Here is a 25,174-nt window from a genome sequence, read left to right as displayed (position 1 = left end):
TCACCCTCTATCACTACCTTATCTGTGTAGGAGATACAATTCAGCAATTCAGGTCTGCAGATACCCTCTTCTGTCCCTCTTCCTAGACTCCTTAAAAGGAGAACATCCCTGGGTGCTGCAAGAGCCCTCTATCACCTCCCTAACCCCAGGATGACAAAGTTCCAGAAGAAGCTTTTTCTTTTGGGTTGCAAACCTAGTCCTCCACCCTTTCCCCTAGAAGAGCAGCTGGTAGCAAAAGTCCAGATTCCTGGTCATTGTCTCCAACACCAAAAACAAAGCAATTTATCTCATACTTCTTGTTAAGATGATAATGTGAACAGATAGAGAAGAACTTAATTCTCTCCTAGACACTCTATGTTTAAATGTTTAAAAACCATCAGTTAAGAAAACCAAAGAGAAACAGAAGTCAGTCCTTCCAAACAATTCAAAATTTTATAAAAAGACAATTAGAAACCAACAGCAACTGAGGGAGAGGTTTTATAACAGGAAGGTCAGCCCCAAATTTAGTAAATGAAGCTGAAGCCTACAACTGCTAGGAGAGAGGATACACCCACTAGAGAGTATGTGAGTAAACAGAAGAAAACATCAAATACATTCAACAAGAATGATGGGCTAAAAGAAGTCTAAAAGGCAAGTAGAAGAAGGCAATAATTCTACAAGAAGTACAACTAGTGTCACAGAGAGGGTAAAGGAAAAGAATGACAAGAAATATGAAATAATATATAAAATTAAATTGGAATTGAAATAAGAGCTCTGGGGGAAAAAGTTATAAGAAGTACTTAGAACAGAAGGAAGAAAACCTTATCCAAGTATAACTTGAAAAAGAGAATGGTGCAATCAAAACTCAATGATTCATGATACAATAAGAAATATTAGAATAGTAAAAATATTAGTAAATATTAGTAAAATTAATTTTAAAAACAGTAAAAAGATTGAAAAATATAAGCTATCTACTATTAAAAACAAATGATCTAGAAAACAAGTCAAAGAAAAATACTTCAGAATCAATGGATTCCCTGAAAAACAAAAAGAAACAAAAAATTTCAAGAAATCATAAAAGACAACTGCCCAGATCTACTGAACAAGAAGGCAATGTAAAAAAAGAAAGAATCCAATGATAACCTCCTGAAAGAAAATCCAAATTGAAAACATCCAGGAATGTTACAGCCAAAATCCTGACCTTTCCAGTCAAATAGAAAGAATAATTAATTCCAAAATTTGAAAAATTGTGCGCAAAAATAGGGAGAGAAGCGATCCTATCAAAATCCTTTTTATAAGACAAACATCATCCTGAAACCTAACCCAGGAAGAGATAAAGCGGGGAAAGAAAATAATAGAACATTTTCTTTAGTGAATGCAAAAATAATGAATAAAATATTAAGTAAAAGGCTGGATCTTAAAAAATTATTATAAATTAGAAAATCATCATCAAACATAATCATAAAGATGATTATATATGAAATCATAAATCATTACAATTTTTTAAAAATGCATTAAATTTAACATGGTAGTACTCACACTTCCTTCCTGTCTGCACTTCCTATCTTTTATACACATTTTATAAATGTTTCAATGACATTCTTTTTTTTCACATCACCATTAATATCTCTCTACTCTTTTCTACAAGTTTCTCCCATCCCTCCCCAATTATGCTATCTACCTCCAGAGAAGGAACTGTTGGAGCTGGATGAAGATTAAAGCAGACTATGTTTCATATTAGTTTATTCATAGTTTTATTTGGGGGTTTTGGTTTTATATGAGTATTCTCTTACAACAATGACCAATATGGAAGTATGTTTTGCATGATAATACATGCATAACCCAGATCAAATGGCTTACCAGCTCTGTGATGGGGGAGGGAAGGAGGCAATTTAGATCTTATAATTTTGGAAAACATATGTTGAAAATTGTTAATAAATGTAATTGGGAAAATAAAATATCTGTGAATGAAGAAAAATAAAGCAATTCTTTGCAGCAAATATGTATAATAAGATAAAATATTCTCTCCCTCCCTCTCTTTCTGTCTCTCTTTCCCTACCCAAAATGTGCATCTCATACTACACCTATTATCCATCACCTCCCCACCAGACAGCCAGAAAAACATGCTTCAGTACTGATCTTCTGAAGTCATTACTGGTCAGTGTACTGATCAGAGTTTCTAAAGTTTTCAAAGGTGTTGTGGTCATTAAATGAATAGTTTTCTTGGCTCTGCTCTGGCAGAACTTCTATACTCTGTACACAGAGACTGATATACTATGGTAAAATTTGAATGCAATGGACTTCTGTACCAGCAGAAAGCAATGACACAGGACAATTCTGAGGGATTTATGGTAAAGAACGCTACCCACATTCAGAGGAAGGACTACAGAAGAGGAAACATATAAGAAAAACAAATGCTTGAACACATGGGCTGAGGAGGACATGATTGGGGATGTGGACTCGAAACTACCACACCAATGCAACTAACAACAATTTGGAAATAGGTCTTGAACAAGGACACATGATAAAACCAGTGGAACTTCTATTCAGAGGCAGGTAGGTGATGCAAAAAAAAAAAAAAAAAAGATGGGCCTCAAATAAGACAACTTAAAATTTGGCCTCAGACACCTACTAGCTATGTGACCCTGGACAGGTCATTTAACTTCTGTTTGCCTCAGTTTCCTCAACTGTAAATTAGGATTAATATGAGTACTTACTAAGCTTTTGTACAAACAAAAACAATGTAGTCAAAATCAGAAGGGAAACAACAAATTGGGAAAAAATCTTTATAACAAAAAACTCTGACAGGGGTCTAATTACTCAAATATACAAGGGGTTAAATCAATTGTATAAAAAATCAAGCCATTCCCCAATTGATAAATGGGCAAGAGACATGAATAGGCAATTTTCAGGTAAAGAAATCAAAAGTATCAATAAGCACATGAGAAAGTGTTCTAAATCTCTAATAATTAGAGAAACGCACATCAAAACAACTCTGAGGTATCACCTCATACCTAGCAGATTGGCTAAAATGAAAGAAGGGGAGAGTAATGAATGCTGGAGGGGATGTGGCAAAATTGGGACATTAATGCATTGCTGGTGGAGTTGTGAACTGATCCAACCATTCTGGCTGGCAATTTGGAACTATGCTCAAAGGGCTATAAAAGAATGCCTGCCCTTTGATCCAGCCATACCATTGTTGGGTTTGTACCCCAAAGAGATCATAGATGAACAGACTTGTACGAAAATATTTATAGCTGTGCTTTTTGTGGTGGCAAAGAACTGGAAAAGGAGGGCATGTCCTTCAATTGGGGAATGGCTGAAAAAATTGTGGTATATGCTGGTGATGGAATACTACTGTGCTAAAAGGAATAATAAACTGGAGGAGTTCCAGGTGAACTGAAAAGACCTCCAGGAACTGATGCAGAGTGAAAGGAGCAGAGCCAGAAGAACACTGTACACAGAGACTGATATACTATGGTAAAATCGAATGTAATGGACTTCTGTACCAGCAGAAAGCAATGACACAGGACAGTTCTGAGGGATTTATGGTAAAGAACACTACCCACATTCAGAGGAAGGACTACAGAAGAGGAAACATATAAGAAAAACAAATGCTTGAACACATGGGCTGAGGAGGACATGATTGGGGATGTGGACTTGAAACTACCACACCAATGCAACTAACAACAATTTGGAAATAGGTCTTGAACAAGAACACATGATAAAACCAGTGGAAATGTGCGTCAGCCATGGGTGGGAGGAGTGCGGGGGGTGAAGGGGAAAGTAGGAGCATGAATCATGTAACCATGTTAAAAAATGAATATTAATAAATGATTAAAAAATTAAAAAAATATATGAGTACTTCCCTCACAGGGTTGTTATGAGAACCAAATGAATTAATATTTGCAAAGCCCTTAGCACAGTGTCAGGAACACAGTGATAGCTTTATAAATGCTTATTCCCTTTCCTTCCATTTTGCATCAGTTCATACATGTCTTTCAAGTTTTTTCTGAAACTGTACATGTCATTTCTTACAGCACAATAACATGACAACACATTCATATCAATAATATGTTCTGCTATTTTCCAGTTGTTGGCCATTGAAATTGTTTCTAATGCTTTGCCCCAACAAAAAGTGCTGCTATGCTATAAACATTTTTGTCCATATGGGTCCTTTCATCTATTTGGGATACATGCTTAGTAGTTGTATTGTTGGATCAAAGGATTGGTCAAAAGAGCAACCATGATTCCAGAGCACCAATAATGAATGAGACACACATTTTCAGACATGGCTAAAGTGGGAATTAATGTTGTTTAATTATGCACATTTGTTATAAAGATTTTTTAAAAATCTGGATGTAAAAAAGTGTTGTCAAAAAAAAGAAAGGAAAAGGAAAAAGGAAAGGAAAGAGGGAAGGGAAGGGAAGGGAAGGGAAGGAAGAGGGTCATTAAAGCATTTTTTTTAATGCACAGAGAAGCACAGAAGGAAGGCCAGAAGGAAACAAAAAGATCTGCCTTGATAGTTGAATTTTTTTATATATGTAAAAAGAAAAGCTATACTTTTAGATATTTGCAGTTTTGTGTATGATATTCTTTTTCTGTCTACTTGGTGTAAGTAAATGTTTGGGTTATTTTTAACATTTAATAATATTTATTTTTTAGAAAAGTTAACATTGTGACATGATTCATGCTCTTACTTTCCCCTTCACCCCCCCACTTCCCTCCCCCCTCCCCCATAGCCAATGTGCATTTCCACTGGTTTTAACATGTGTCATTGATCAAGACCTATTTCCATATTATTGATAGTTGCACTGGGGTGGTGTTTGGGTTTGTTTTTTTTTTTGAGCAATGTTAAGTTTAACCTTTCCCCACCTCCCCAAGTCAAAGATCAGTGAATTTTTATATAGTGGCAAATTGTTTTCTAGAATGAGTGGACCATTTCAGAGCTCCAGTAAAAGAACTGCCTCCTATACTAACACTAAAAATTACAACTTTCCTTTTCTGTCATCTTGGTCAGTGTAATGGGTAGGAAGTAGAACTTCCTATTGCTACATTACATGTTCTCACAAGATTGAATTTATACCAAGATTTCAAGGTTGGTTCAATATGAGAAACACTTTAAACATAATAGACAATAATATTGACAACAAGAAACTCATGATTATATCAAAAGATGCACCAAAAGCTTTTGACAAAAACACACTTACTTCATGTTAAATACATTTTTAAAAAATAGGAATAAAATGATCATTCTTTAATATGGTAAATAGCATCTATCTGAAATCAAGAGCAAATATTAGAAACATAATAGAGATACATTAGAGGCCTATCCAACAAGACCCGTTGTAAAGATTTTTTTTTTTTGCTCTCACTACTATTACTTTATATAGTTGTAATTCGACCCATCTGAGAAAGGACTAATGAAGACTGAGTGCAGTCTGAATCATAATTTTTTCCCTTTGTTTTTCTTGCTTTTTTTGTAATATGGCTATTATGGAAATATGTTTTATATTATTTCATATATATAACTGATATCACATTTCTTGTCTTCTCCATGGATGGGTAGTGGGAGGGAGGGAGAGAATTCAGAACTCAAAATTTAAAAAAAGTTAAAATTAAATATATATTTATTTTTAAAAAATACTAGTTATAGTAATAAGATAAAGAAACTAAGGGAATACAAATAAGCGGAGAGGAAATAAAATGACCACTTTTTGCAGATGATATAGCTTACACAGAAAATTGTAAACATTCAACTAAAATTAAATGAATCAATAACTTCAATAAAGTAACAAGTTATATTCACATAAACATGCAGAAATCATCAGCCTTTCTATATTTTATCAACAAAACCCAGCAGGAAGAGATAGAAATATTCCTTACAAAATAATTATAGAGTGTATAAAATATCTAGACATCCCCCAACCAGTACACATTTAGGAACTATATGAATATAACTACAAAATACTCTTTCCAAAAATAAAGACAGATGTAAATAATTGAAAGGATATTAATTATTCATGTTTAGGTTATGCCAATATAATAAAAATTATAGTACTACCTAAATTAACTTATAGATTTAGTGCCATACTAATCAGACTACTTTAGAGAACTAGGAAAAAATAATAATGAAATTTGTCTGGAAGAAAAAAGTTCAAGAATTTCAAGGGAGTAATTGGAAAATGTTGCGAGGAAGGGACACAGCCTTATCAAATCTTTAACTTTATTACAAAGCAGCAATCATCAAAACGATAATGGCATTGGTTAAAACAAAGAGAAAAGATGATAGAGAACCAGGTCTAGAGATGGGAGGTCCCGAGTTCAAGTGTAACCTCAGACAGTTCCTAGCTGGGCTAATCACTTAACCCCCATTGCCTAGCCCTTACTGCTCTTCTTCCTTGGGACCAATACTTAGTATCAATTCTAAGTCAGAAGGTAAAAGGTTTAAAAAACAAAAATAAATAGAAAAGCTAAATACTAGACAGATTAGTTTAAGACACAGAAGCAATTCAGCAAATTGCTTTTTTAAATCCCAGGGCTAAAACTACTGGGGTAAGTACTCAGTTTTTAATAAAAATTGCTGGGAAAACTAGAAAGCAATCTGACAGAAATTAGGCTTAGACCAACATCTCATACCATGTAACACAATAAACTCCAAATTGATACTTTACACAAATATAAAAAGTCACATAACAAGCAAAATATAAGGGTAGAGAAAGAGACACCTTCATTAACTGCTAATAGGGAAAGTTAAAGTTAGGTCAAACAATGAATAAAGAATATTACAGAAGATTAAATGGAAAAGTTTGATTAAAAATTTTCAGTGTGCAAATAAAATCAATGCTATAATAACTAGAAGGGATACAGTAAAGAGCAAAAAATCTTAACAGTAAATTTTTCTGATAAAGTTCTGATATCAAGATATTAGACAATTCTAAGACTACATGCAGAGAAAGTATAGACCTGTATTGGAAGAAAGAGAGAGAGATTCTTCACACAGGAGTTCCCTATACCAATGAAATCACAAGTTCAATCCCTATTCCTATCCAAGATATATAAAGAATTATGCAAATGTATTAGAATAAGAAACATTCCCAAACAGACAAATGGTCAAAGGTAGTTCTCAAAAGACTGTCAAAACTATCAAAGCTATCAAAGACCACATGAAAAAATGCTCTAAATCATTAATAAAATGAAAATTAAAACAACTCAAAAGTTGCACCTGAAATTCAACAGTTTGGCAAAGACGAAGGGGAAAAGGAAACAACATTTGTTGGAGAAAATATTGGAGGTCAGGGGCATATTTTGTTAATATTTTGTTGGTGGAGCTGGGAATTAATCTTATCATTCTGGAAAGCAATATAGAATTATTTTTCAAAAAAACCTAAATTTTGCAAGACCTTACCTTTGAACTAGCAGTTTTGTTACTGGAGATATACCCCAAAAGACCAAAGGAGAAAGAACTCAGGGATAAAAATATTTATAATAATTTTTTTATTGAAGCAAAGAACTCGAAATAGAGTAAATGTTAATCAATTAAGGAAAAGGTGAACAAATTATAGTATATCAATGTGAAGGAATATTACTGTATCTTAAAAATGATAAAAGGGACAGTTTCTGAGAAACCCAGAAAGACTTGTGTGAATTGATGCCAGCTGAAGTGGACAAAACCAGGAGAACAAATTATATGATTTAATATTACAAATGAAAATAGCTGTGAAAGATGTTAGAACTACCATCACTGCAATGTCCACATATAACTCTAGATGACTGATGATTAATCATGCTTCCTGTCTCTAGGCAGAGAGGTACTGGGCTAGAGGGGCTGAATGAGTTATATGTTTTCAGATATGGCCATTTTGCTTGACTGTACTTATTAGTTAAAAGGGAGGAGTCAGTGGGAGAAGGGAGAAGAGTCAAAGGAGGATTTGGGATGTAATGATAGTGATTAAAAAAGAAAAAAGAAAACTGCATCAATGACACATTAAAAAATACAGAATAAAGAGTAGAAGGGGACTGAGACAATCAGAGCAGTGTGGGAAATATCAAGTTAAATTTAACATATATACCATTTAATGGTATTGTACATATTCTACTTTTTCTGTTCTTCATTTTAAATAGAAATTTTCATGTTTATTGATGTTTGTCAAGTTCATGATAACAATAACAAAATGTATCACGAAGTATTCTGTCACTCTCCAATTGCTAAAGATACAGGCTGCTTCCAATGTTTTCTTATTACCAACAGTGCAACTCTGAAAAATTTAGTCCACATACGTCCTTCTTCTTTATGATATTTTGTGGGTGTCACATTTTGGGAAGAGCATTGAAAAGCACAAAGAGGAGCAACCAAGATGATGATGAGCACTCCAAACCATGTTATAGTTGAAAGAATTAGGACTATTAGAGGCAGCTAAGGGGCACAGTGGATAGAGCATCAGTCCCGGATTCAAAACTGGCCTCAGGAAATTAATGCAATCATTAAAAATTATTTTGCCCAATTATATGGCAATAAATATGGCAATCTAGGAGATATGGGGGAATATATACAAAAATATAAATTGCCTAAATTAACAGAAGAAGAAATAGAATATTTAAAAAATCCCATATCAGAAAAAGAAATTGAACAAGCCATCAAAGAACTCCCTAAGAAAAAATTGCCAGGACCTGATGGATTCACAAATGAATTCTATCAAACATTCAAAGAATAGCTAATTCCAATACTACACAAATTATTTGACATAATAAGCAAAGAAGGAGTTCTACCAAATTCCTTTTACGACACTAATATGGTACTGATTCCAAAGCCAGGCAGACCAAAAACAGAGAAAGAAAATTACAGATTGATCTCCTTAATGAACATGGATGCAAAAATCTTAAATAGAATACTGGCAAAAAGACTCCAGCAAGTGATCACGAGGGTTATTCATTATGATCAGGTAGGATTTACATCAGGAATGCAAGGATGGTTCAATATAAGGAAAACCATTCACATAATTGACCATATCAACAAGCAAAACTACAAAAACCACATGATTATCTCAATAGATGCAGAAAAAACCTTTGACAAAATACAATACTCATTCCTATTGAAAACATTAGAAATTATAGGAATAGAAGGGCCTTTCTTAAAAATAATAAACAGTATATATCTAAAGCCATCAGCAAGCATCATCTGCAATGAGGATAAATTAGAAGCCTTCCCAATAAGATCAGATGTGAAACAAGGATGCCCATTATCACCTCTATTACTTAACATTGTACTAGAAACACTAGCAGTAGTAGTTAGAGAAGAAAAAAAAATTGAAAGTATTAAAATGGGCAATGAGGAGACCAAGCTATCACTCTTTGCAGATGATATGATGGTCTACTTAAAGAATCCCAGAGAAACAACTAAAAAGCTAGTGGAAATAATCAGCAACTTTAGCAAAGAAAGTTGCAGGATACAAAATAAACCCACATAAATCATCAGCATTTTTATATATTTCCAACACATCCCAGCAGCAAGAGTTAGAAAGAGAATTGCCATTTAAAATCACCCTAGACCAGTGATGGGCAAACTACAGCCAGCAGGCCAGATGGGGCCGTGGGGGGGCCTGAAATGTTCTATCCAGCTGCTGAAGGACATTATTCCTAATTTGATGAATACAATGAGTAGGATGCAATACAATGAAATTTCGAAAGAGTTACCTTAGAAACAGACTGACAGATGAGCATTTCCTTTCCTTTGGCTCCCTCTTTTAAAAGTTTGCCCATCACTGCCCTAGACAAAATAAAATACTTAGGAATCTATCTGCCAAGACATACACAGGAATTATACGAACACAACTACAAAACACTTTCCACACAATTAAAACTAGATCTAAACAATTGGAAAAACATTAATTGCTCATGGGTAGGATGAGCTAACATAATAAAAATGATCATCCTGCCCAAACTAGTCTATTTATTTAGTGCCATACTTATCAAACTACCAAAAAACTTTTTTACTGAATTAGAAAAAAACTATAAAAAAGTTCATTTGGAAGAACAAAAGATCAAAAATAGCAAGGGAAATAATGAAAAAAATGTGAAGGAAGGTGGCTTAGCAGTACCAGACCTTAAACTGTACTATAAAGCAGTGGTAATCAAAACAATATGATGCTGGCTAAGAGACAGAAGGGAAGATCAGTGGAATAGACTTGGGTAAATGACCTCAGCAAGACAGTCTATGATAAACCCAAAAAGCCCAGCTTTTGGGACAAAAATCCACTACTTGAACAAAACTGCTGGGAAAATTAGAAAACAATATGGGAGAGATTAGGTTTGGATCAACATCTCACAAGATACACCAAGATAAACTTAAAATGGGTGAATGACTTGAATATAAAGAAGGAAACTATAAGCAAATTAGGTGGACACAGAATAGTATATTTGTCAGATCTCTGGGAAAGGAAAGATTTTAAAACCAAGCAAGAGTTAGAAAAAATTACAAAATGTAAAATAAATAATTTTGATTACATTAAATTAAAAAGGTTTTGTACAAACAAAACCAATGCAACCATAATTAGAAGGTAAGAAACAAATTGGGAAAAAATCTTTATAACGAAAAACTCTGACAAAGGTCTAATTACTCAAATATATAAGGAACTAAATCAATTGTATAAAAAATCAAGTCATTCCCCAATTGATAGATGGGCAAGGGACATGAATAGGCAATTTTCAGGTAAAGAAACCAAAATTATCAACAAACACATGAAAAAGTGTTCTAAATCTCTTATAATTAGAGAAATGCAAATCAAAACAACTCTGAGGTACCATCTCACACCTAGCAGATTGGCTAAAATGTCAGCAAAGTAATAAATGTTGGAGGGAATATAGCAAAATTGGGACATTAATGCATTGCTGGTGGAGTTGTGAATTGATCCAACCATTCTGGATGGCAATTTGGAACTATGCCCTAAGAGAGCTAAAAGGCTGCCTGCCCTTTGATCCAGCCATACCATTGTTGGATTTATACCCCAAAGAAATCATAAGGAAAAAGACACGTACAAAAATATTTATAGCCGTGCTCTTTGTGGTGTCAAAAAAACTGGAAAACGAGGGAATGCCCTTCAATTGGAGAATGGCTGAACAAATTGTAGTATCTGTTGGTGATGGAATACTATTGTGCTCAAAGGAATAATGAACTGGAGGAATTCCATGTGAACTGGAATGACCTCCAGTAATTGATGCAGAGTGAAAGGAGCAGAACCAGGAGAACGTTGTACACAGAGATGGAATCATTGTGGTAAAACTGAATGCAATGAACTTCTCTACTAGGAACAATCTAGGACAACTTTGATGGACTTCACATTCAGAGGAAGAACTGTGGGAGTAGAAACACAGAAGAAAAACAACTGCCTGATCACATGGGTTGATGGGGATATGACTGGGGATACTGACTACCCTAGTGCAAATATCAATAATATGGAAATAGGTCTTCATCAATGACACATGTAAAGCCCAGTGGAATTGTGTGTCAGCTATGGGAGGGGGTGAGAGGAGTGGAGGGATAGAACATGAATCCTATAACCATGGAAAACTGTTCCAAATTAATTAATAAAATAAAGATCTAAAAAAAAAAATTCCACAAAAACTTGCCTCAGACACTTTCTAGCTGTGTGATCCTGGGCAAGTCACTTAACTCAGTTCGCCTAGCTCTTACCCTTTTGCCTTAAGAGTTGTTATTAAGAGAGAAAGTGGTCTAGAGAAAAGAAGACTTAGCTAGGGATCAGGATGATTTATTAAGACTACTTTAAAGGTCTAGCATATTAATTAGGTAGATATCGGACTAGAAAAACGTCCAAATGACAGTTATCCCAAAAGGGGAAGGGAGAGTCTGAGCAACTAGAGTTCTCCACCACTGAAGAGCTTCACTTAGAAGCTAGATGACTACTTATCAGAAATGCTATAGAACTAATATCCTGCCTGCCCAGGAATGGCCTGTGGATGACCAGTGAGGCCCTTTCCAACTCTGAGATTCTATCATTCTATAAACTGAGTAGTTGATAGTTGGTAGACTCTTGAGGCCTTATTATATACCTCAGCTCAACCTGTTCCTGCAACTAACTCCCCTGTGTACTTTAGAAGCCCAGCTGCAATTTGTTCTGAAGCATAGCCCCGGCTCCTTCATCCCTAGAATTGACCCTAGGGATAGGACTGAGAGAGATCTAAAGATTTAGAAGCAGCTGACAATATGCTTAAGAGTGAAATATTTTCTTTAAAAAGATAAAAAGGAATACATCTACCTCATGGTAATGAGGATACTCAGATCCCACAACTGGAGTCATGCAGTCCTCGCTCACCCAGGCAATTCTAATAATGTTGTACTTGCTGTCACCAGATGAGAATCCCCAAAGAACAAGGGAGGCAGGGCTGGACCTGCAGTGGCACAGCCACAGCATATCATACACTGGGGGCAGTTTCACTTTAGAAATTATACTCTTATAGACATCATAGTGAAAGCAATTAAATAATAATATTAATGATGATGATTTAAATAGCCTATACAGAACATTAATTTTCTCAGAGGAAGAACACATGTAATTTTAAAAAAATCTCAGATATATACAATAAGATATAAACTAAAGACTTAGGGCTTCAAGCTCTCATTTCCAACTCTCCCAGCGGGAGCCCTGAACAATTTGCCCGATTCAGTTTCTTCACCAGTAAAATGGGATAAGATTGACTGTTTTCTTCCCCCAAGAGTATAGAAGGGTATTCATTTGTGATAAACCCTTGTGAAGTTCTTCATAAAAATAAGATCCTGAAAACCTTAGTTACATGGGTATCTCATCACCATACTAAATGGTTGCTGTGTCTATATGGGGAATGGAACATATTTAAGAAGAGAGAGATAAAGTTTTGGGTATAGGCAAAATCATCTTCCTAAATTTTCTGTGTGAACCACTGGTTCCCCTATCATGACTCAGGTCTCCTGCCCTATCACAGTTGTTCAGAACTTACTTTACTAGCCTTAGAGTATCTTTGCGGATGTTGATCAGACTTCTCAGGGTCTTCACAGGCTCTTGGGGAGGTGGGGCTGCATATGGAAACTAGATTGAAGACAAAACAAGAGAGAAAAGTTTGGTTACAAAGCTTATCTGGGTCGGTGTGCATTCGTTCAAAAGTTGGAGAGTTCATCAAAATGGTCTCCTGAAGTTCCCAACACCTTGGGGAAATAGTGTGGCTAGGTTAATCATGTAAGGCTTTTCAATCCAACCTTAGATGTCAGAAAGCCAGACATGCATGTCTTTTCCTTCAGAGATGCTGCATGGTGCCTTAGGAATTTAAGGACCACAAATAAAAGTTACTGTATCATATGTTCAAAAGCAGAGGCTTTCAAACAGCAAAGTAAAGATTTTGGCCTCAGTTCACCATAAAAAGTTATGTTCTTCCAAAATGTGGGGCAGTAGCTATCTGTCTTCTGTTGGCCTCTTCTTCTGATTTTGGAGGTCTGGATTAGTGATAGTAGTGGGGAAACAAGAGGGAAAAGTGAAGCAAAAACGCTAAATTTATTTAAAATTGAACACAAAGTGATGTCAGTATTCATAGCTATGCTTGCATTAGGAAGCTTTCCTAAGTTTAACAGACCATGTTCTCTCTATAACACTGGTATTAAGGATCATGTTTTATATTCATCTTTGATTCATTTTAGGGGGAAAGGAGAACTATAGAATATTCAAATCTAATAAAATTATGTAAAAAATGGCATCTATTAAATTTCATGAATGGCCTGAGAGAAATTTTGGACTTTGCGGGTTATTTAGCAATCTTTTAATCCTAAATCTAAATTCCCAGTAATGCCCTGAGAAGAGATTTTTCTCCAATTTCCCAATGTTTTAATAATAATAGTAATGATGATGTGCTCAGAGAATTCAAACCAATGGTAATACTATCTTAGGGAAAACATGACTAAGCAGTTAAAACATAATACCATACTAAAAACATTATACATTGAAGTCACAGGAGTAACTTTTAGATTATCCTTTTTGGATTGACATTCACATTTCAACTCTCAATTTTAACAAAGCTTAATTGGGAGTATGCTGTAAAAGAAATATGCAAGTGCAACTGCTACCTGAGTTTTTAAATAAGAATAAAGATCTAAAAAAAACCCTCTCTTCTGTTTCGGTTTTGAGGATAAGATCGGGTACTTAGTTCCTCCAGAAGGGCATAAACATGATAGATAATTTCTACTAGAAGAATTCTGTAAAATTGAAATATACTTTTAGAGAGATGATTGTTCATCCCAGGCCTCAGAACAAGATGAAAATAGGTTCTCAGCTAAGAATCTACTCAAAATTCCCTGATTCCGTCTGCCTCTGGGATGAGGGTGGGGGAAGGGAGGGAGAAAGATTGTTTCCTTATGTGACTGACCCTAAAGGAGACTACTAGATCATAAACCTCTAACAGCAGGGATCCCATTTTATATATTCTTATATCTTTTCCCCATTGTAGCACAATACAACAACACACTGTACAAAGTGAGTATCTTGCCTAAATGAATCAATGTTGAATAAAATTTCCTGATAAATGCAAATACTCTTTTACTTCTTTACATCTAGTTGAGTATATTACCATTACTTGAGTGTCTCACTGTTTCTCATTGAACCTGTCCACTTTTCTCAAATTTTCTCCTTAACAAAGATCTTTAGTCTAGAGATGGAGCTATCCAGGGCTGAAAAATGAATCAAAAACCTCAATTTCTTAATTTACTGTCTGCTCTGTCACTAGTAGGAGAAAATAGCTTCCAGAAGCAGGACAACTGGCAGGAGAGAATGGAGCCATCTGCAGACTCAAGAGAGAGCTCTTCACAAAGGCATTTACCAAGATGGCATAGTTTAGAACAGCAGCTACAAAGTATTTTCTCTATAATCCTGGAGTGTACTTTCCACAACCAAACAGAACAGCTGTAGGAGTAGTAGATACAAAAGGATTAAAGTGGCAGTAAGGTAGACACATGGTAACACACATGGTCAATGCAATTCAAAACTGTGGCAATGCAAGGCCCCTGTGGCCCTTCTCTCTTCAGTAAGTCCTTTCCCAGCCCAGCTGGGGTGTATGTAGCATCTCTGCTCAGCAGGGTGCTCTGGGGGACTCTCAGGATAGACTCTTCTCTCAAGTTCAATTCTAGATTGCCAGGGCCAGTTCTCTCCTCTGCTCCCAGCTATCCTGTTCCTGGAAGATACTCTTTCCTTCTGGTGGCAGAGGAGACAATGAGTGAAATGTTTCTCACAGTGAATCTCTACCAGCTGCTCTGTTCATTGCAAACACACTGGTAGGGGTTTATGGACTATAGCTATATAAGTAGCCACTTTGGATCACCCAAAGAACTGTGGTAGCAGCCCTCATCTAGGGAGGTAGCCCAGAGAGAATGCTATATAGTCGTTCCCCCACTAAAGTTGAATAAATGTGTTTCCTCAATTCACATTCATAGATTTTTCTGCTTTCATTCTTATAGGATAGACACTGTGTTTTCACTAGTCTTAGATATACAGAGTGAAAGAGTAGGTGGTGATGAATTAAAGCAGATATAAATCCTCTTTCTGGTGTTAACATAAATGTCTTGAGAAACCTAGGATTACTAAAGGGTAGCATTCTTCTTCTCTTACTCTTTCACAAAATATGCCATTATGCCCACAGAAGAGTTAAAAAAACCCAGGAAAGGAGAAGAACAAACTTTCTAGAAGGTTGGCCCAAATCTCATATACAGCTTGTAAACTCAGGTTTACAAGATGCCTCCTCCTTGCTTCCTAGGCATCAGGCTGGAGGAGAATAAACTATAAGAATTGGCAAAGAACAAACTATGTACACCTTCAGGGGTGACCTCATTTTTCATAACAAGGGCATGCTTTATGTGAAGACTACTAAACAAAAAGGATGAAATTAGGTCTGCTCAATGACCTGTGGCCTGAATCCTTCAGGTCAGGGCCTTCCTTTTGGAGAGAGACACAGGTCATTCTAATCAGTCCCATTTTATAGACCCAGGGCAGTGGAAAGTATCAAAGGTAGCCCTATTGGCTTAGTGAAATATGGGTCACTGTGAGCCTAAGACCTGCCAGTACCTATCTATGAAGACCCAAACCTTCAAAACAGAAAGCCTGACCCAGATCACTGCAGAGACCTTATAAGAGGTCCTGGCCACAGGTGGTATTCTAGGAAACAGAATGGCAAAAGGACAGAGTGTTCGACCAGTTTTATGATTTAAGTCACCAGAGGAAAATTGGTTCCCTTTTTGAAGGCTCTGAAGTTACCTTAATCTGTTCTGGGATATTAAATGGCTATGGACCACATATAACTGCAAATTTAGAGTTGAGATTTCAGAATCAATTTGACTCGAATAACCACATTTAGCTTTGGCTACAACTACAACTACAACACGGTAAAATCTCTTTTTTTTCCCATAGAGTTAGGCAAGAGGATCTAAGGACTATAGAATTATTGATTTAGTCAACCAACACATCCACCTAATTTTTCTCTGTACTTAACCACTGGCGTCTAACTAACTAACAACTGCAGAGAAGAAATGAACAGATTTCTAGTCTTTTGGGGCATAATATATCAAGAAAACAATTGCTAGCTGTGGCAAAGAGGGCTGCTGTGTTGCTGCTTGTAGTTCAAACGCTACCAAGGATGCTCAAATCTGTTTTTCAGATAGCTGTTTCTGGCCTCCCAGGTTATCTTCTCTACTTCATTTTCAGAGTGCAAGTGGGATCTCTTAGTTCTACTCAGAAAGGGAAGCCAGGGTCATAGCAGAGAACTTGGCATCTGGTCAATAGTATGTTTCAGTACAGGGCTCTCCTGGGGCTATACTGCAGTGTCTATACTGGCAAAAAGCCCAGTCTAGATCCCAGGGACAGCTGCATTTAGGTAGGCCCAAGCCAGTATGTTACGGAGTCCAAGGAAGCGTTTTGAGTGACTCGTGAGAGCCATCTGGTGCCCAAAAGTATAAAGGCAGGTTTATTCTTCATCCTCATCGTTGTCATTATAATAGCAATTTATGTGTATATAGTGATTTAAAATTTCCAAAGTCAAGTCAACAAGCATTTATTAAGTGCATACTACACATCAAACACTAAGCACTAAACAAATATAACTACAAGGAGGGAACAGCTCCGTGGCTCAGTGGACTGAGAGCCAGGCCCAGAGATGGGAGGTCTTGGATTCAAATCTATATGACCCTTAATCCCCATTGCCTAGCCCCTACCATTCTTCTGCTTGGAATCAACATAGAGTATTGAATCTAAGATGGAAAGTAAGAGTTTAAAGTAAAATAAAAATAACTACAAGGAGTTGGTTTTTAGGGATCTTGTAGATATATGTACTCCCACCACCGATGTCTATAACAAACCATTCATCCATGCTTTCTCATCCTTTGCAATATTTATCTATGTCCTTCTATAAATCCTTCACAGAAGGGCTAACCTGATACACAAGAAATTTATCTTTAAATCTCTTAATATTTTATGGATGTTAAGGCTGAGATACTCAAATCTGTTTACTTGTCATCCTTCTCTTACTACCAAACTGGCCCATGTCCCTTTTCATTCATACTTGTCCTTGATGATATCTCTTAAAAGCAGAGGCTATCCTTGTACGATTAGTTTGCCATTTATTCAGCATATGCTGGGTTTAAGATATCTGCAAGCAATCCAGTTCAAAACATCCAAAGGCTAGTTGGAGATATGAAATTGGAGGTCAGGAGAGAGGTTAGAGCTAGACAAAAAGATTTGAGAGAAAAATAATCCCTGCCCTCAAGGATTCTATCATCTAATGAAGAGCCTGGAAAGGTGGGAGTGGTGAGGAGCCAGGTTATAAAGAGCTTTGAATGCCCAAAAGAGGGTTCTGGATTTGATCCCAGGGTTAACAGGGAACTACTGCCATTTACTGAATGGGAGTGGGCAGGTGACAAGAACTTTGTTGGCTTTACATAAACTCATCCCCGCTATCAGAAAAATGACTCTTTAGTATATGTCCTGTTGATGACTTAATTTAGTAGTATGAGGCACAGAATGGGAGCTTGACAAGTATTTGTTGATTGAATCAAGGTCATTAGATAAGCATCATCATCATCATGTAGGATAGCAGAACATCTTTCATTACAATAAGTTTGTTAATAAACCAGTGGCCTAAAAAGGGTCATCTCTCATTCTAAAAAGGTGAGGACTGTTCTCACTTTACCATCAATAGCATCAGACCTAACTATATACACATATTTAAAACTAGTACTTCAGGAAACATAATATTTTCCTTGATAGGTCTAGCTAGCCTAAAGAGTTTCTATATTCACATGGATTAATTAGCAGTTATATAGGGCCTCATTTCCTTTTTGGTATATGTGTGAAGGACTTAGAAAAATACTACAGTTAAGGTTACATCTAAGGTTAGTATTGTTAATCTGGTTCTAGGATTTTGATAATGCTGTACTTGATGAAGGGCAGAAAGATGGGGCACTGAGAAGCAAAATATTAGTTCATGATCACACAAGTGAAACCATAGGAAACCTGAATGTGAGTCTTGGACAGGTAGTTCATACTGCATTTATACATTGCTCATTAACACTCATATAAATTCACACAAATCTGTTCCTCTAAACTGGAACAATCATCTATGAAGGAGGAAGGAGTGGAGAAGTAGAAGAAGAAAAACTATCGTAAAATACATTTGTGCTATTTTACTCATAAAAAGTCCAAAAAAGTTCTGTCACCAATAAGACATGAAGCCTTTTGGTAAGGCACATATAACTAAAACAGAAAAGAGCTAATTTTATTATGTTCACAGATGCATAGTATTTGCACCAAAGAACCAATTCATTGTTGCTGTGGAAACCAATATTTAGGGTTATGTAAAGACCAGCATTTATAGTACTACCTAAGTTTAAGATTTTTTGCATTTAATTTCTGCTTCATTTTGATGCCTGGATAAAACCCCAGAATTCTTTTTTCTCTTTTCCATTCTCAGAAGTGCAATGTGACCAGAGGCCTAATAGTGGATATTTTTAGACTGTTGATGCTTCAGAACATTTTCTCAGATCAGTATCAGGGGAGAAGAGCTATTCTCTCTCTGCCTAGCTGCTATGGAATGAATACAAATTTGCCTATTTAACCAGCTGCAGTCCTGAGATAGCCTGGATTATGCTTATTATATACCAGAACCTCCATAATCTCCATGGAACAATACTAAAGCTCCTTCCCATTGATTTCCCATCCAATCCTCTCTATGGGTGAGTGAAGCAGTTAGGGATGTTTCAAACAACCAAAGGAAACAGGAAAGACTGCCAATCCAAAAGGCTGACAAGTTACATGACATTCTCTTTTCATCTGTAATCAAAGCTGAGAGGGATGCATTGAGATGGTGTCTTGAGATGACCTTGAAAACAAAAGTGTTCTGTTTTCAGGATGAAACCTGAAATCTAATCTTTATAAAAGACTGAAAAACAGAAACCTGCAATTCAATCAGGGTAGGGAAAGCCCAGTATGGAAACTCTATTCACCAAAGCACACTCAGCAGTTCAGCTGTACCTAATTGACCAAGGTCAGAGTTGTAACCACTCAGTGAGAGGCATACATAGAAAGGTTAATAAATTTGCTCATTATCCTCATATAGCTAGTAAATGTGTCAGAAGCAGGACCTGGAAGCCAGTCCTCCTGATTGCAAGGCCATCATTCTATTTCTTCTATCAAACTGCCTCTATTGTAAAAATCATAGATATATAATATCTCTATTTTTGAAAAAAAGCAGGATAACACTAACCAGTGAGTCTAAAGGTGACTAAGCTAACTTTGATCACAGGTGAAGAAATATCATACACATAGTAAGGAAATGACTATCCTGGGTGGAGTGTGAATCCCAATTCAGAACTTAATTGCTGACTGGGTGACCTCGAGTCACTTTATTTTCTGGGTCTCATTTTCCTCATGTGTAAAATAGGGATAGTACTCTGTTGTAAGCTTCAAATGAGATAATTCTAAGTTTTGTCAACCTTAAAGTACTCTGTAGATGCTGGCTATTATCGTTACTGAATTCTCTCTCACATAATACTGGCATTTTGTAAAGATGTGTTTTTGCTTCTTTTGGAGACTGAAGTAAGGAAGACTAGAATTCAAATACACCCTTGGTCACTTACTGCGTAATTCTGGGCAAGCCATTTAAACTGCTAATTGTCTGTTTCCAAAACTGTAAAATGGGATAATAATATCACCTCCCTCCTAGGGTGATCATGTGCTTCCCCTCCATTACCTTTTATTTATTTTATAAATATACATGCATATGATGTCCACCTGATAGAATGCAGGCTTCTTGAGGGTATAGATTCCTTTATTTCTGCCTCTCTATCCAGAGTATCTGGTTTATAATAGGTACTAACAAAAACTTAATGACTGATTAAAGAAAAACATATTCTTTATTTTTTTTAAACCCTTACCTTCTGTCTTAGAATCAATACTGTGCATTGGTTCTAAGGCAGAAGAGTGGTAAGGGCTTGTGACTTGCCCAGGGTCACACAGTTAGGAAGTGTCTAAGGTCACATTTGAACTCAGAACCTCCCATCTCCAGGTCTGGCTCTCAATCCACTGAGCCACCCAGCTGCCCCCAAGAACAACATTTTCCACCCATGGAGTAGTGTTTAAAGAAAGATTCTTTCTTTTTGGGTTTTTATTCTAATTAAGAAGATAAAACTCAGGTCAAGGAAAACTAAAAGGAGTTTATTAAAAGTAAGTCAAAGACTTGGTGTTTGACAAACCCAAAGATCCAAGCTTTTGGAAGAAATCATTATTTGTCAAAAACTGCTGTGAAAACTGGAAAACAGTATGGCAGAAACTAGGCATAGGCCAACACCTTATGGCATATACCAAGGTAAAATCAAAATGGATACATGATTTAGAAATAAAGGGTGATACCATAAACAAATTAGGAGAACACAAAATAGTTTACCCATTAGGCCTATGAAGAAAGAGAGAATTTATGTCCAAATAAGACATATAGAGCATTATGAGATATAAAATAGATAACTTTAAATTTTAAACTACATTAAGTTAAAACTTTTTTTTTTACACAAACAAAATCAATGCAACCAAGATTAAAAGACAAGCAACAAACTGAGGAAAATCTTTATAACAATTGTCTCTGACAAAAGCCTCATTACTCAATATATAGAGAACTGAGTCAAATTTATAAGAATACAAAGCATTCCCCAGTTGACAAATGGCCAAAGAATGTAAATAGGCAATTCTCAGATGAAATTAAAACTATCTTTAATCATGTGAAAAAAAATGCTCCAAATTACTATTAATTAGAGAAATGTACACTAAAACAGCTCTGAGGTAGCACCTGACACCTATCAAATTGGCTAATATGACAAAAAAGGAAAATGATAAATATTGGAGGAGAGGTAGAAAAACTAGGACACTAATGTGTTGTTGGAGGGGCTGTGAACTAATGCTACCATTATGGAAAGCAATATAAAACCATTTTCAAAAGGCCATAAAACTGTGCATACCCTTTGACCAGCAAAACCACTACTAAGTCTGTATCCCAAAGAGATTAGAAATAGGGGCAAAGTATCCCCCAATCGATAAATAGGCAAGGGAGATGAATAGGCAATTTTCAGATAAAGAAATCAAAAGTATCAATAAGCACATGAAAAAGTGTTCTAAATCTCTAATAACTAGAGAAATACAAATCAAAACAACTCTGAGGTACCACCTCGCACCTAGCAAATTGGCTAAAATGACAACAAGGGAGAGTAATGAATGTTGGAAGGGATGTGGCAAAATTGGGACATTAATGCATTGCTGGTAGAGTTGTGAACTAATCCAACCATTCTGGATGGCAATTTGGAACTATGCTCAAAGGGATTTAAAAGACTATCTACCTTTTGATCCAGCCATAGCACTGCTTGGATTATACCCCAAAGGGATAATAAGGAAAAAGACTTGTACAAAAATATTTATAGCTGCGCTCTTTGTGGTGGCAAAAAATTCGAAAATGAGAGAATGTCCTTTGACTGGGGAGTGGCTGAACAAATTGTGATATCTGTTGGTGATGGAATACTATTGTGCTCAAAGGAATAATGAACTAGAGGAATTTCGTGTGAACTGGAAAGACCTCCAGGAATTGATGCAGAGTGAAAGGAGCAGAACCAGGAGAACATTGTACACAGATACTGATATACTGTGGTACAATTGAACGTAATGGACTTCTCTACTAGCAGCAATGCAAGGATCCAGAGTAAGGCTGAGGGACTTAAGCGAAAGAAAACTAGCCACATTCAGAGGAAGAACTGTGGGAGTAGAAACACAGAAGAAAAACAACTGCTTGAACACATGGGCTGATGGGGATATTATTGGGGATATAGACACTAAACGATAGCTCTAGTCCAACTATCAATAATATGGAATTAGGTCTTGATCAATGATACATGTAAAACCCTGTGGAATTGTGCGTCGGCTAAGGGGGGTTGGTGGAGGTTAGGGGAGAGGGAAAGAACATGAAATATGTAACTATGGGAAAATATTCAAAATTAAAATTAAAAATTAAATCAAATCAAATTTAAAAAAAAGAAATAGGTGGCAAAGGACCTACCTGTACAAAAATATTTACAGCAACTCTTTTTGCGGTGGCAATGAACTGGAAATTGAAGGCTTTTCCATCAGTTGGGAAATGGCTAAACACATTGTGGAATATGCTTGCAATGGAATACTATTATGCCATAAGAAATGACAAACAGGATGATAATGAAAAAACCTAAAGGATTTACATGAAGTGATGCAAAGTAAAATGAACAGAAACTGGAGAATGTTGTACACAATAACAACAATAGTATATCATGATCAACTGTGAATGATTTCATTATTATCAGCACTGAAAGGAACCAGGACTATGCCTAGGAACTCATAACAAAAAAGACTATCTACCGCCACAGAGAGAACAGACAAGACTGAATTCAGATGTAAGCATACGATTCCTTACTTTATTTTCTCCATGAAGTTTTCTCTAATGTAAGCAATATATGTCTTGTTTCACAATGTGAGGAATATGGAAATAAGTATTGTATGTTAATACAAATATAGCCTATAACCTATCACCTGAGATTTGCAAAATTTCAGAAAACAAATATTAAAAATTTTACTAGCAGGTACAATAACAAACAAAGTACAAATAAAAAACAAAGTTACCCCCGCCCCCCCAAAAAAAGCAAGTCATGGTAGCAATACCTTGCTGGACTAATTACTAGGGATCAGAATGGATTCAAGATGGGCCAGCTTCTCATAATACCACTTTCATAATGAGATAAAGACAATCCTGATAGATTCACTTTGTTATAAACAAAAATTAATCTTCAGGACTTAAATTTATAAGTATTTACTAGAAAAGAGAAAGAAATAGAGAAAGAAGAAAATACTCCCAGCCTAACTAACTCAAAGTCCCCAGCGACGTTACTTCCACTTCTTCAGATCCTAGATCCCTCATGGGCCAGCTAACCACGTCTGGCTAGACACATCAAGGCCAGACACATTAAGATCAGCCAAGGAGTGAGCTTGAGTTTGTGAAGGGATAGGAGCCCAAGAGACTGAATTGGGCCGGCGGACCTCCCCCACTATCGGCTTGTAGAGACGGCTTACATAGATTATAAGTGCTCAGGATGGCTGGGAGAGAGCTCCTTTCAGGAGCCTCCAAAATGTCCTAGTGCCTTCTTGCTTCTCCTGACTTTTCTGTCTTGCCTCCACTTTCGATTGGACAGTCTGAGTCATGTGTTCAGAAGTCCAGGTACCTAATCACATCTTGCCTGGTCCAGGCTGGAAAATTAAGACATGTGACTCTATGAGCCCTACTAGGGGACACTTCCCAGACTGGACTGGGTTGGGAGTCCCTCAAATATTCTATTCACACAACTTCAGGAAAAGAGGTTGGTCCAGGTGGGCATGTGACTTTCCTCTGTGACAGGTTGGGGTCGACTTGACTACAGGACAGACTGAGTGATACCTTCCCTGCAACACTGACTGACCAGCATGACTGGGAACAACAGATCAATGAGTCAACAGAACTTTCTTGTTTATTTACTTTTTTAAACCCTTACTTTCTGTCTTAGAATCCATACAAAGTATCCATTCCAAGGCAGAGAGAGATAAAGGCTGGGCAAGCCCTAAGGTTTGGGGTTAAGTGACTTGCTCAGGGTCACTCAGCTAGGAAGTATGTGAGGCCACATTTGAACTCAAGCCCTCCCATCTCCAGGCTTGGCTCTTTATCCACTGAGCCACCTAACTGACTTTCAATATCATAACTTTCAATATCAGCGCCAAGGGCAGGTAGAATGGATAGAGCACTAGGCCTGGAATCAGTAAGACTCATCTTCATATGTTCAAATCTGGCCTTTGACACTTCCTGGTTAGGTAACCTTGGATAAGCCACTTAACTTTGTTTGCCTCCGTTTCCTCATCTAAATGAGCTGGAGAAGGAAATGGCTAGCCATGCCAGTATTGTTGCCAAAAAAAACTAAAGATGGGGTCACAAAGAACTGGATGTGATTGAACAACAAAAATAGTAGTTCTGGATTGCCCAGACTTCCCACAGAACCCACCTGCTTTACGTCTTCAATTCAAGAGTACTCAATCTATGTTAACAGTTATTCCCTACCCCCTCAAGGATCAAATCCATTGATCCAGAAACATGCAGTAAGCACCTATTATTTGCCAGGCACTCCAGCATCTTTGCTAAGAAGAGTTAGAGGCGACTGAGGCAGCAGAGCAACAATAACTTGTCAGGCATTGTGGAAACAAGAAGAGGCACAAGACAGGTAGTCTCTGACCAGAGAGTCAAGGTGTTGACAGAGGGGAAGCTCTGGCAGTAAGGGGGGTTAGGGAATGTGTCCTGCAGCAGGTGGCATTTCTGTTGGGACTAAGAGGAGGCCAACAGTCAAGCAGGAGAGGATGAGGATTCTAGGCATGGGGACGCGTCAGTTGTTGAGATGGCATGTATTGTTCATGGAAGAGGAGGAGGCCAGCACCACAGAACTGAAGGATATGAGTCAGGGAGTGAGGGAAGTAAGAAAGTGAAAAGGTAGGAAGGGACTGGGTTACTAAAGAGTATTTTGTATTTGCTCCTGGGGGCAACAGAGAACCAGAGGTTGACAGGATGGGAATTTAATGACAGCATTAGGAAATCAGGCTGG

At 36.7% G+C, this 25,174-nt stretch overlaps 1 protein-coding gene across 3 annotated transcripts in view; it reads right to left on the bottom strand.

The window, feature by feature from the left end:
• Window positions 1–25,174, bottom strand: part of RNF157 (ring finger protein 157) — a 150,224-nt gene that overhangs the window by 25,922 nt on the left and 99,128 nt on the right. For all 3 annotated transcript variants that reach the window (XM_044676992.1, XM_044676994.1, XM_044676993.1), the window contains exon 3: window positions 12,970–13,058. In XM_044676992.1, the coding sequence (XP_044532927.1) occupies window positions 12,970–13,058 (89 nt within the window). The remainder of the gene's footprint in view (window positions 1–12,969; window positions 13,059–25,174) is intronic.

This window comes from Gracilinanus agilis, chromosome 4 (genome assembly GCF_016433145.1).
Source record: "Gracilinanus agilis isolate LMUSP501 chromosome 4, AgileGrace, whole genome shotgun sequence".
Classification (NCBI taxonomy): Eukaryota; Metazoa; Chordata; class Mammalia; order Didelphimorphia; family Didelphidae; genus Gracilinanus; species Gracilinanus agilis.
This window is presented reverse-complemented; position numbering and strand designations above follow the sequence as displayed.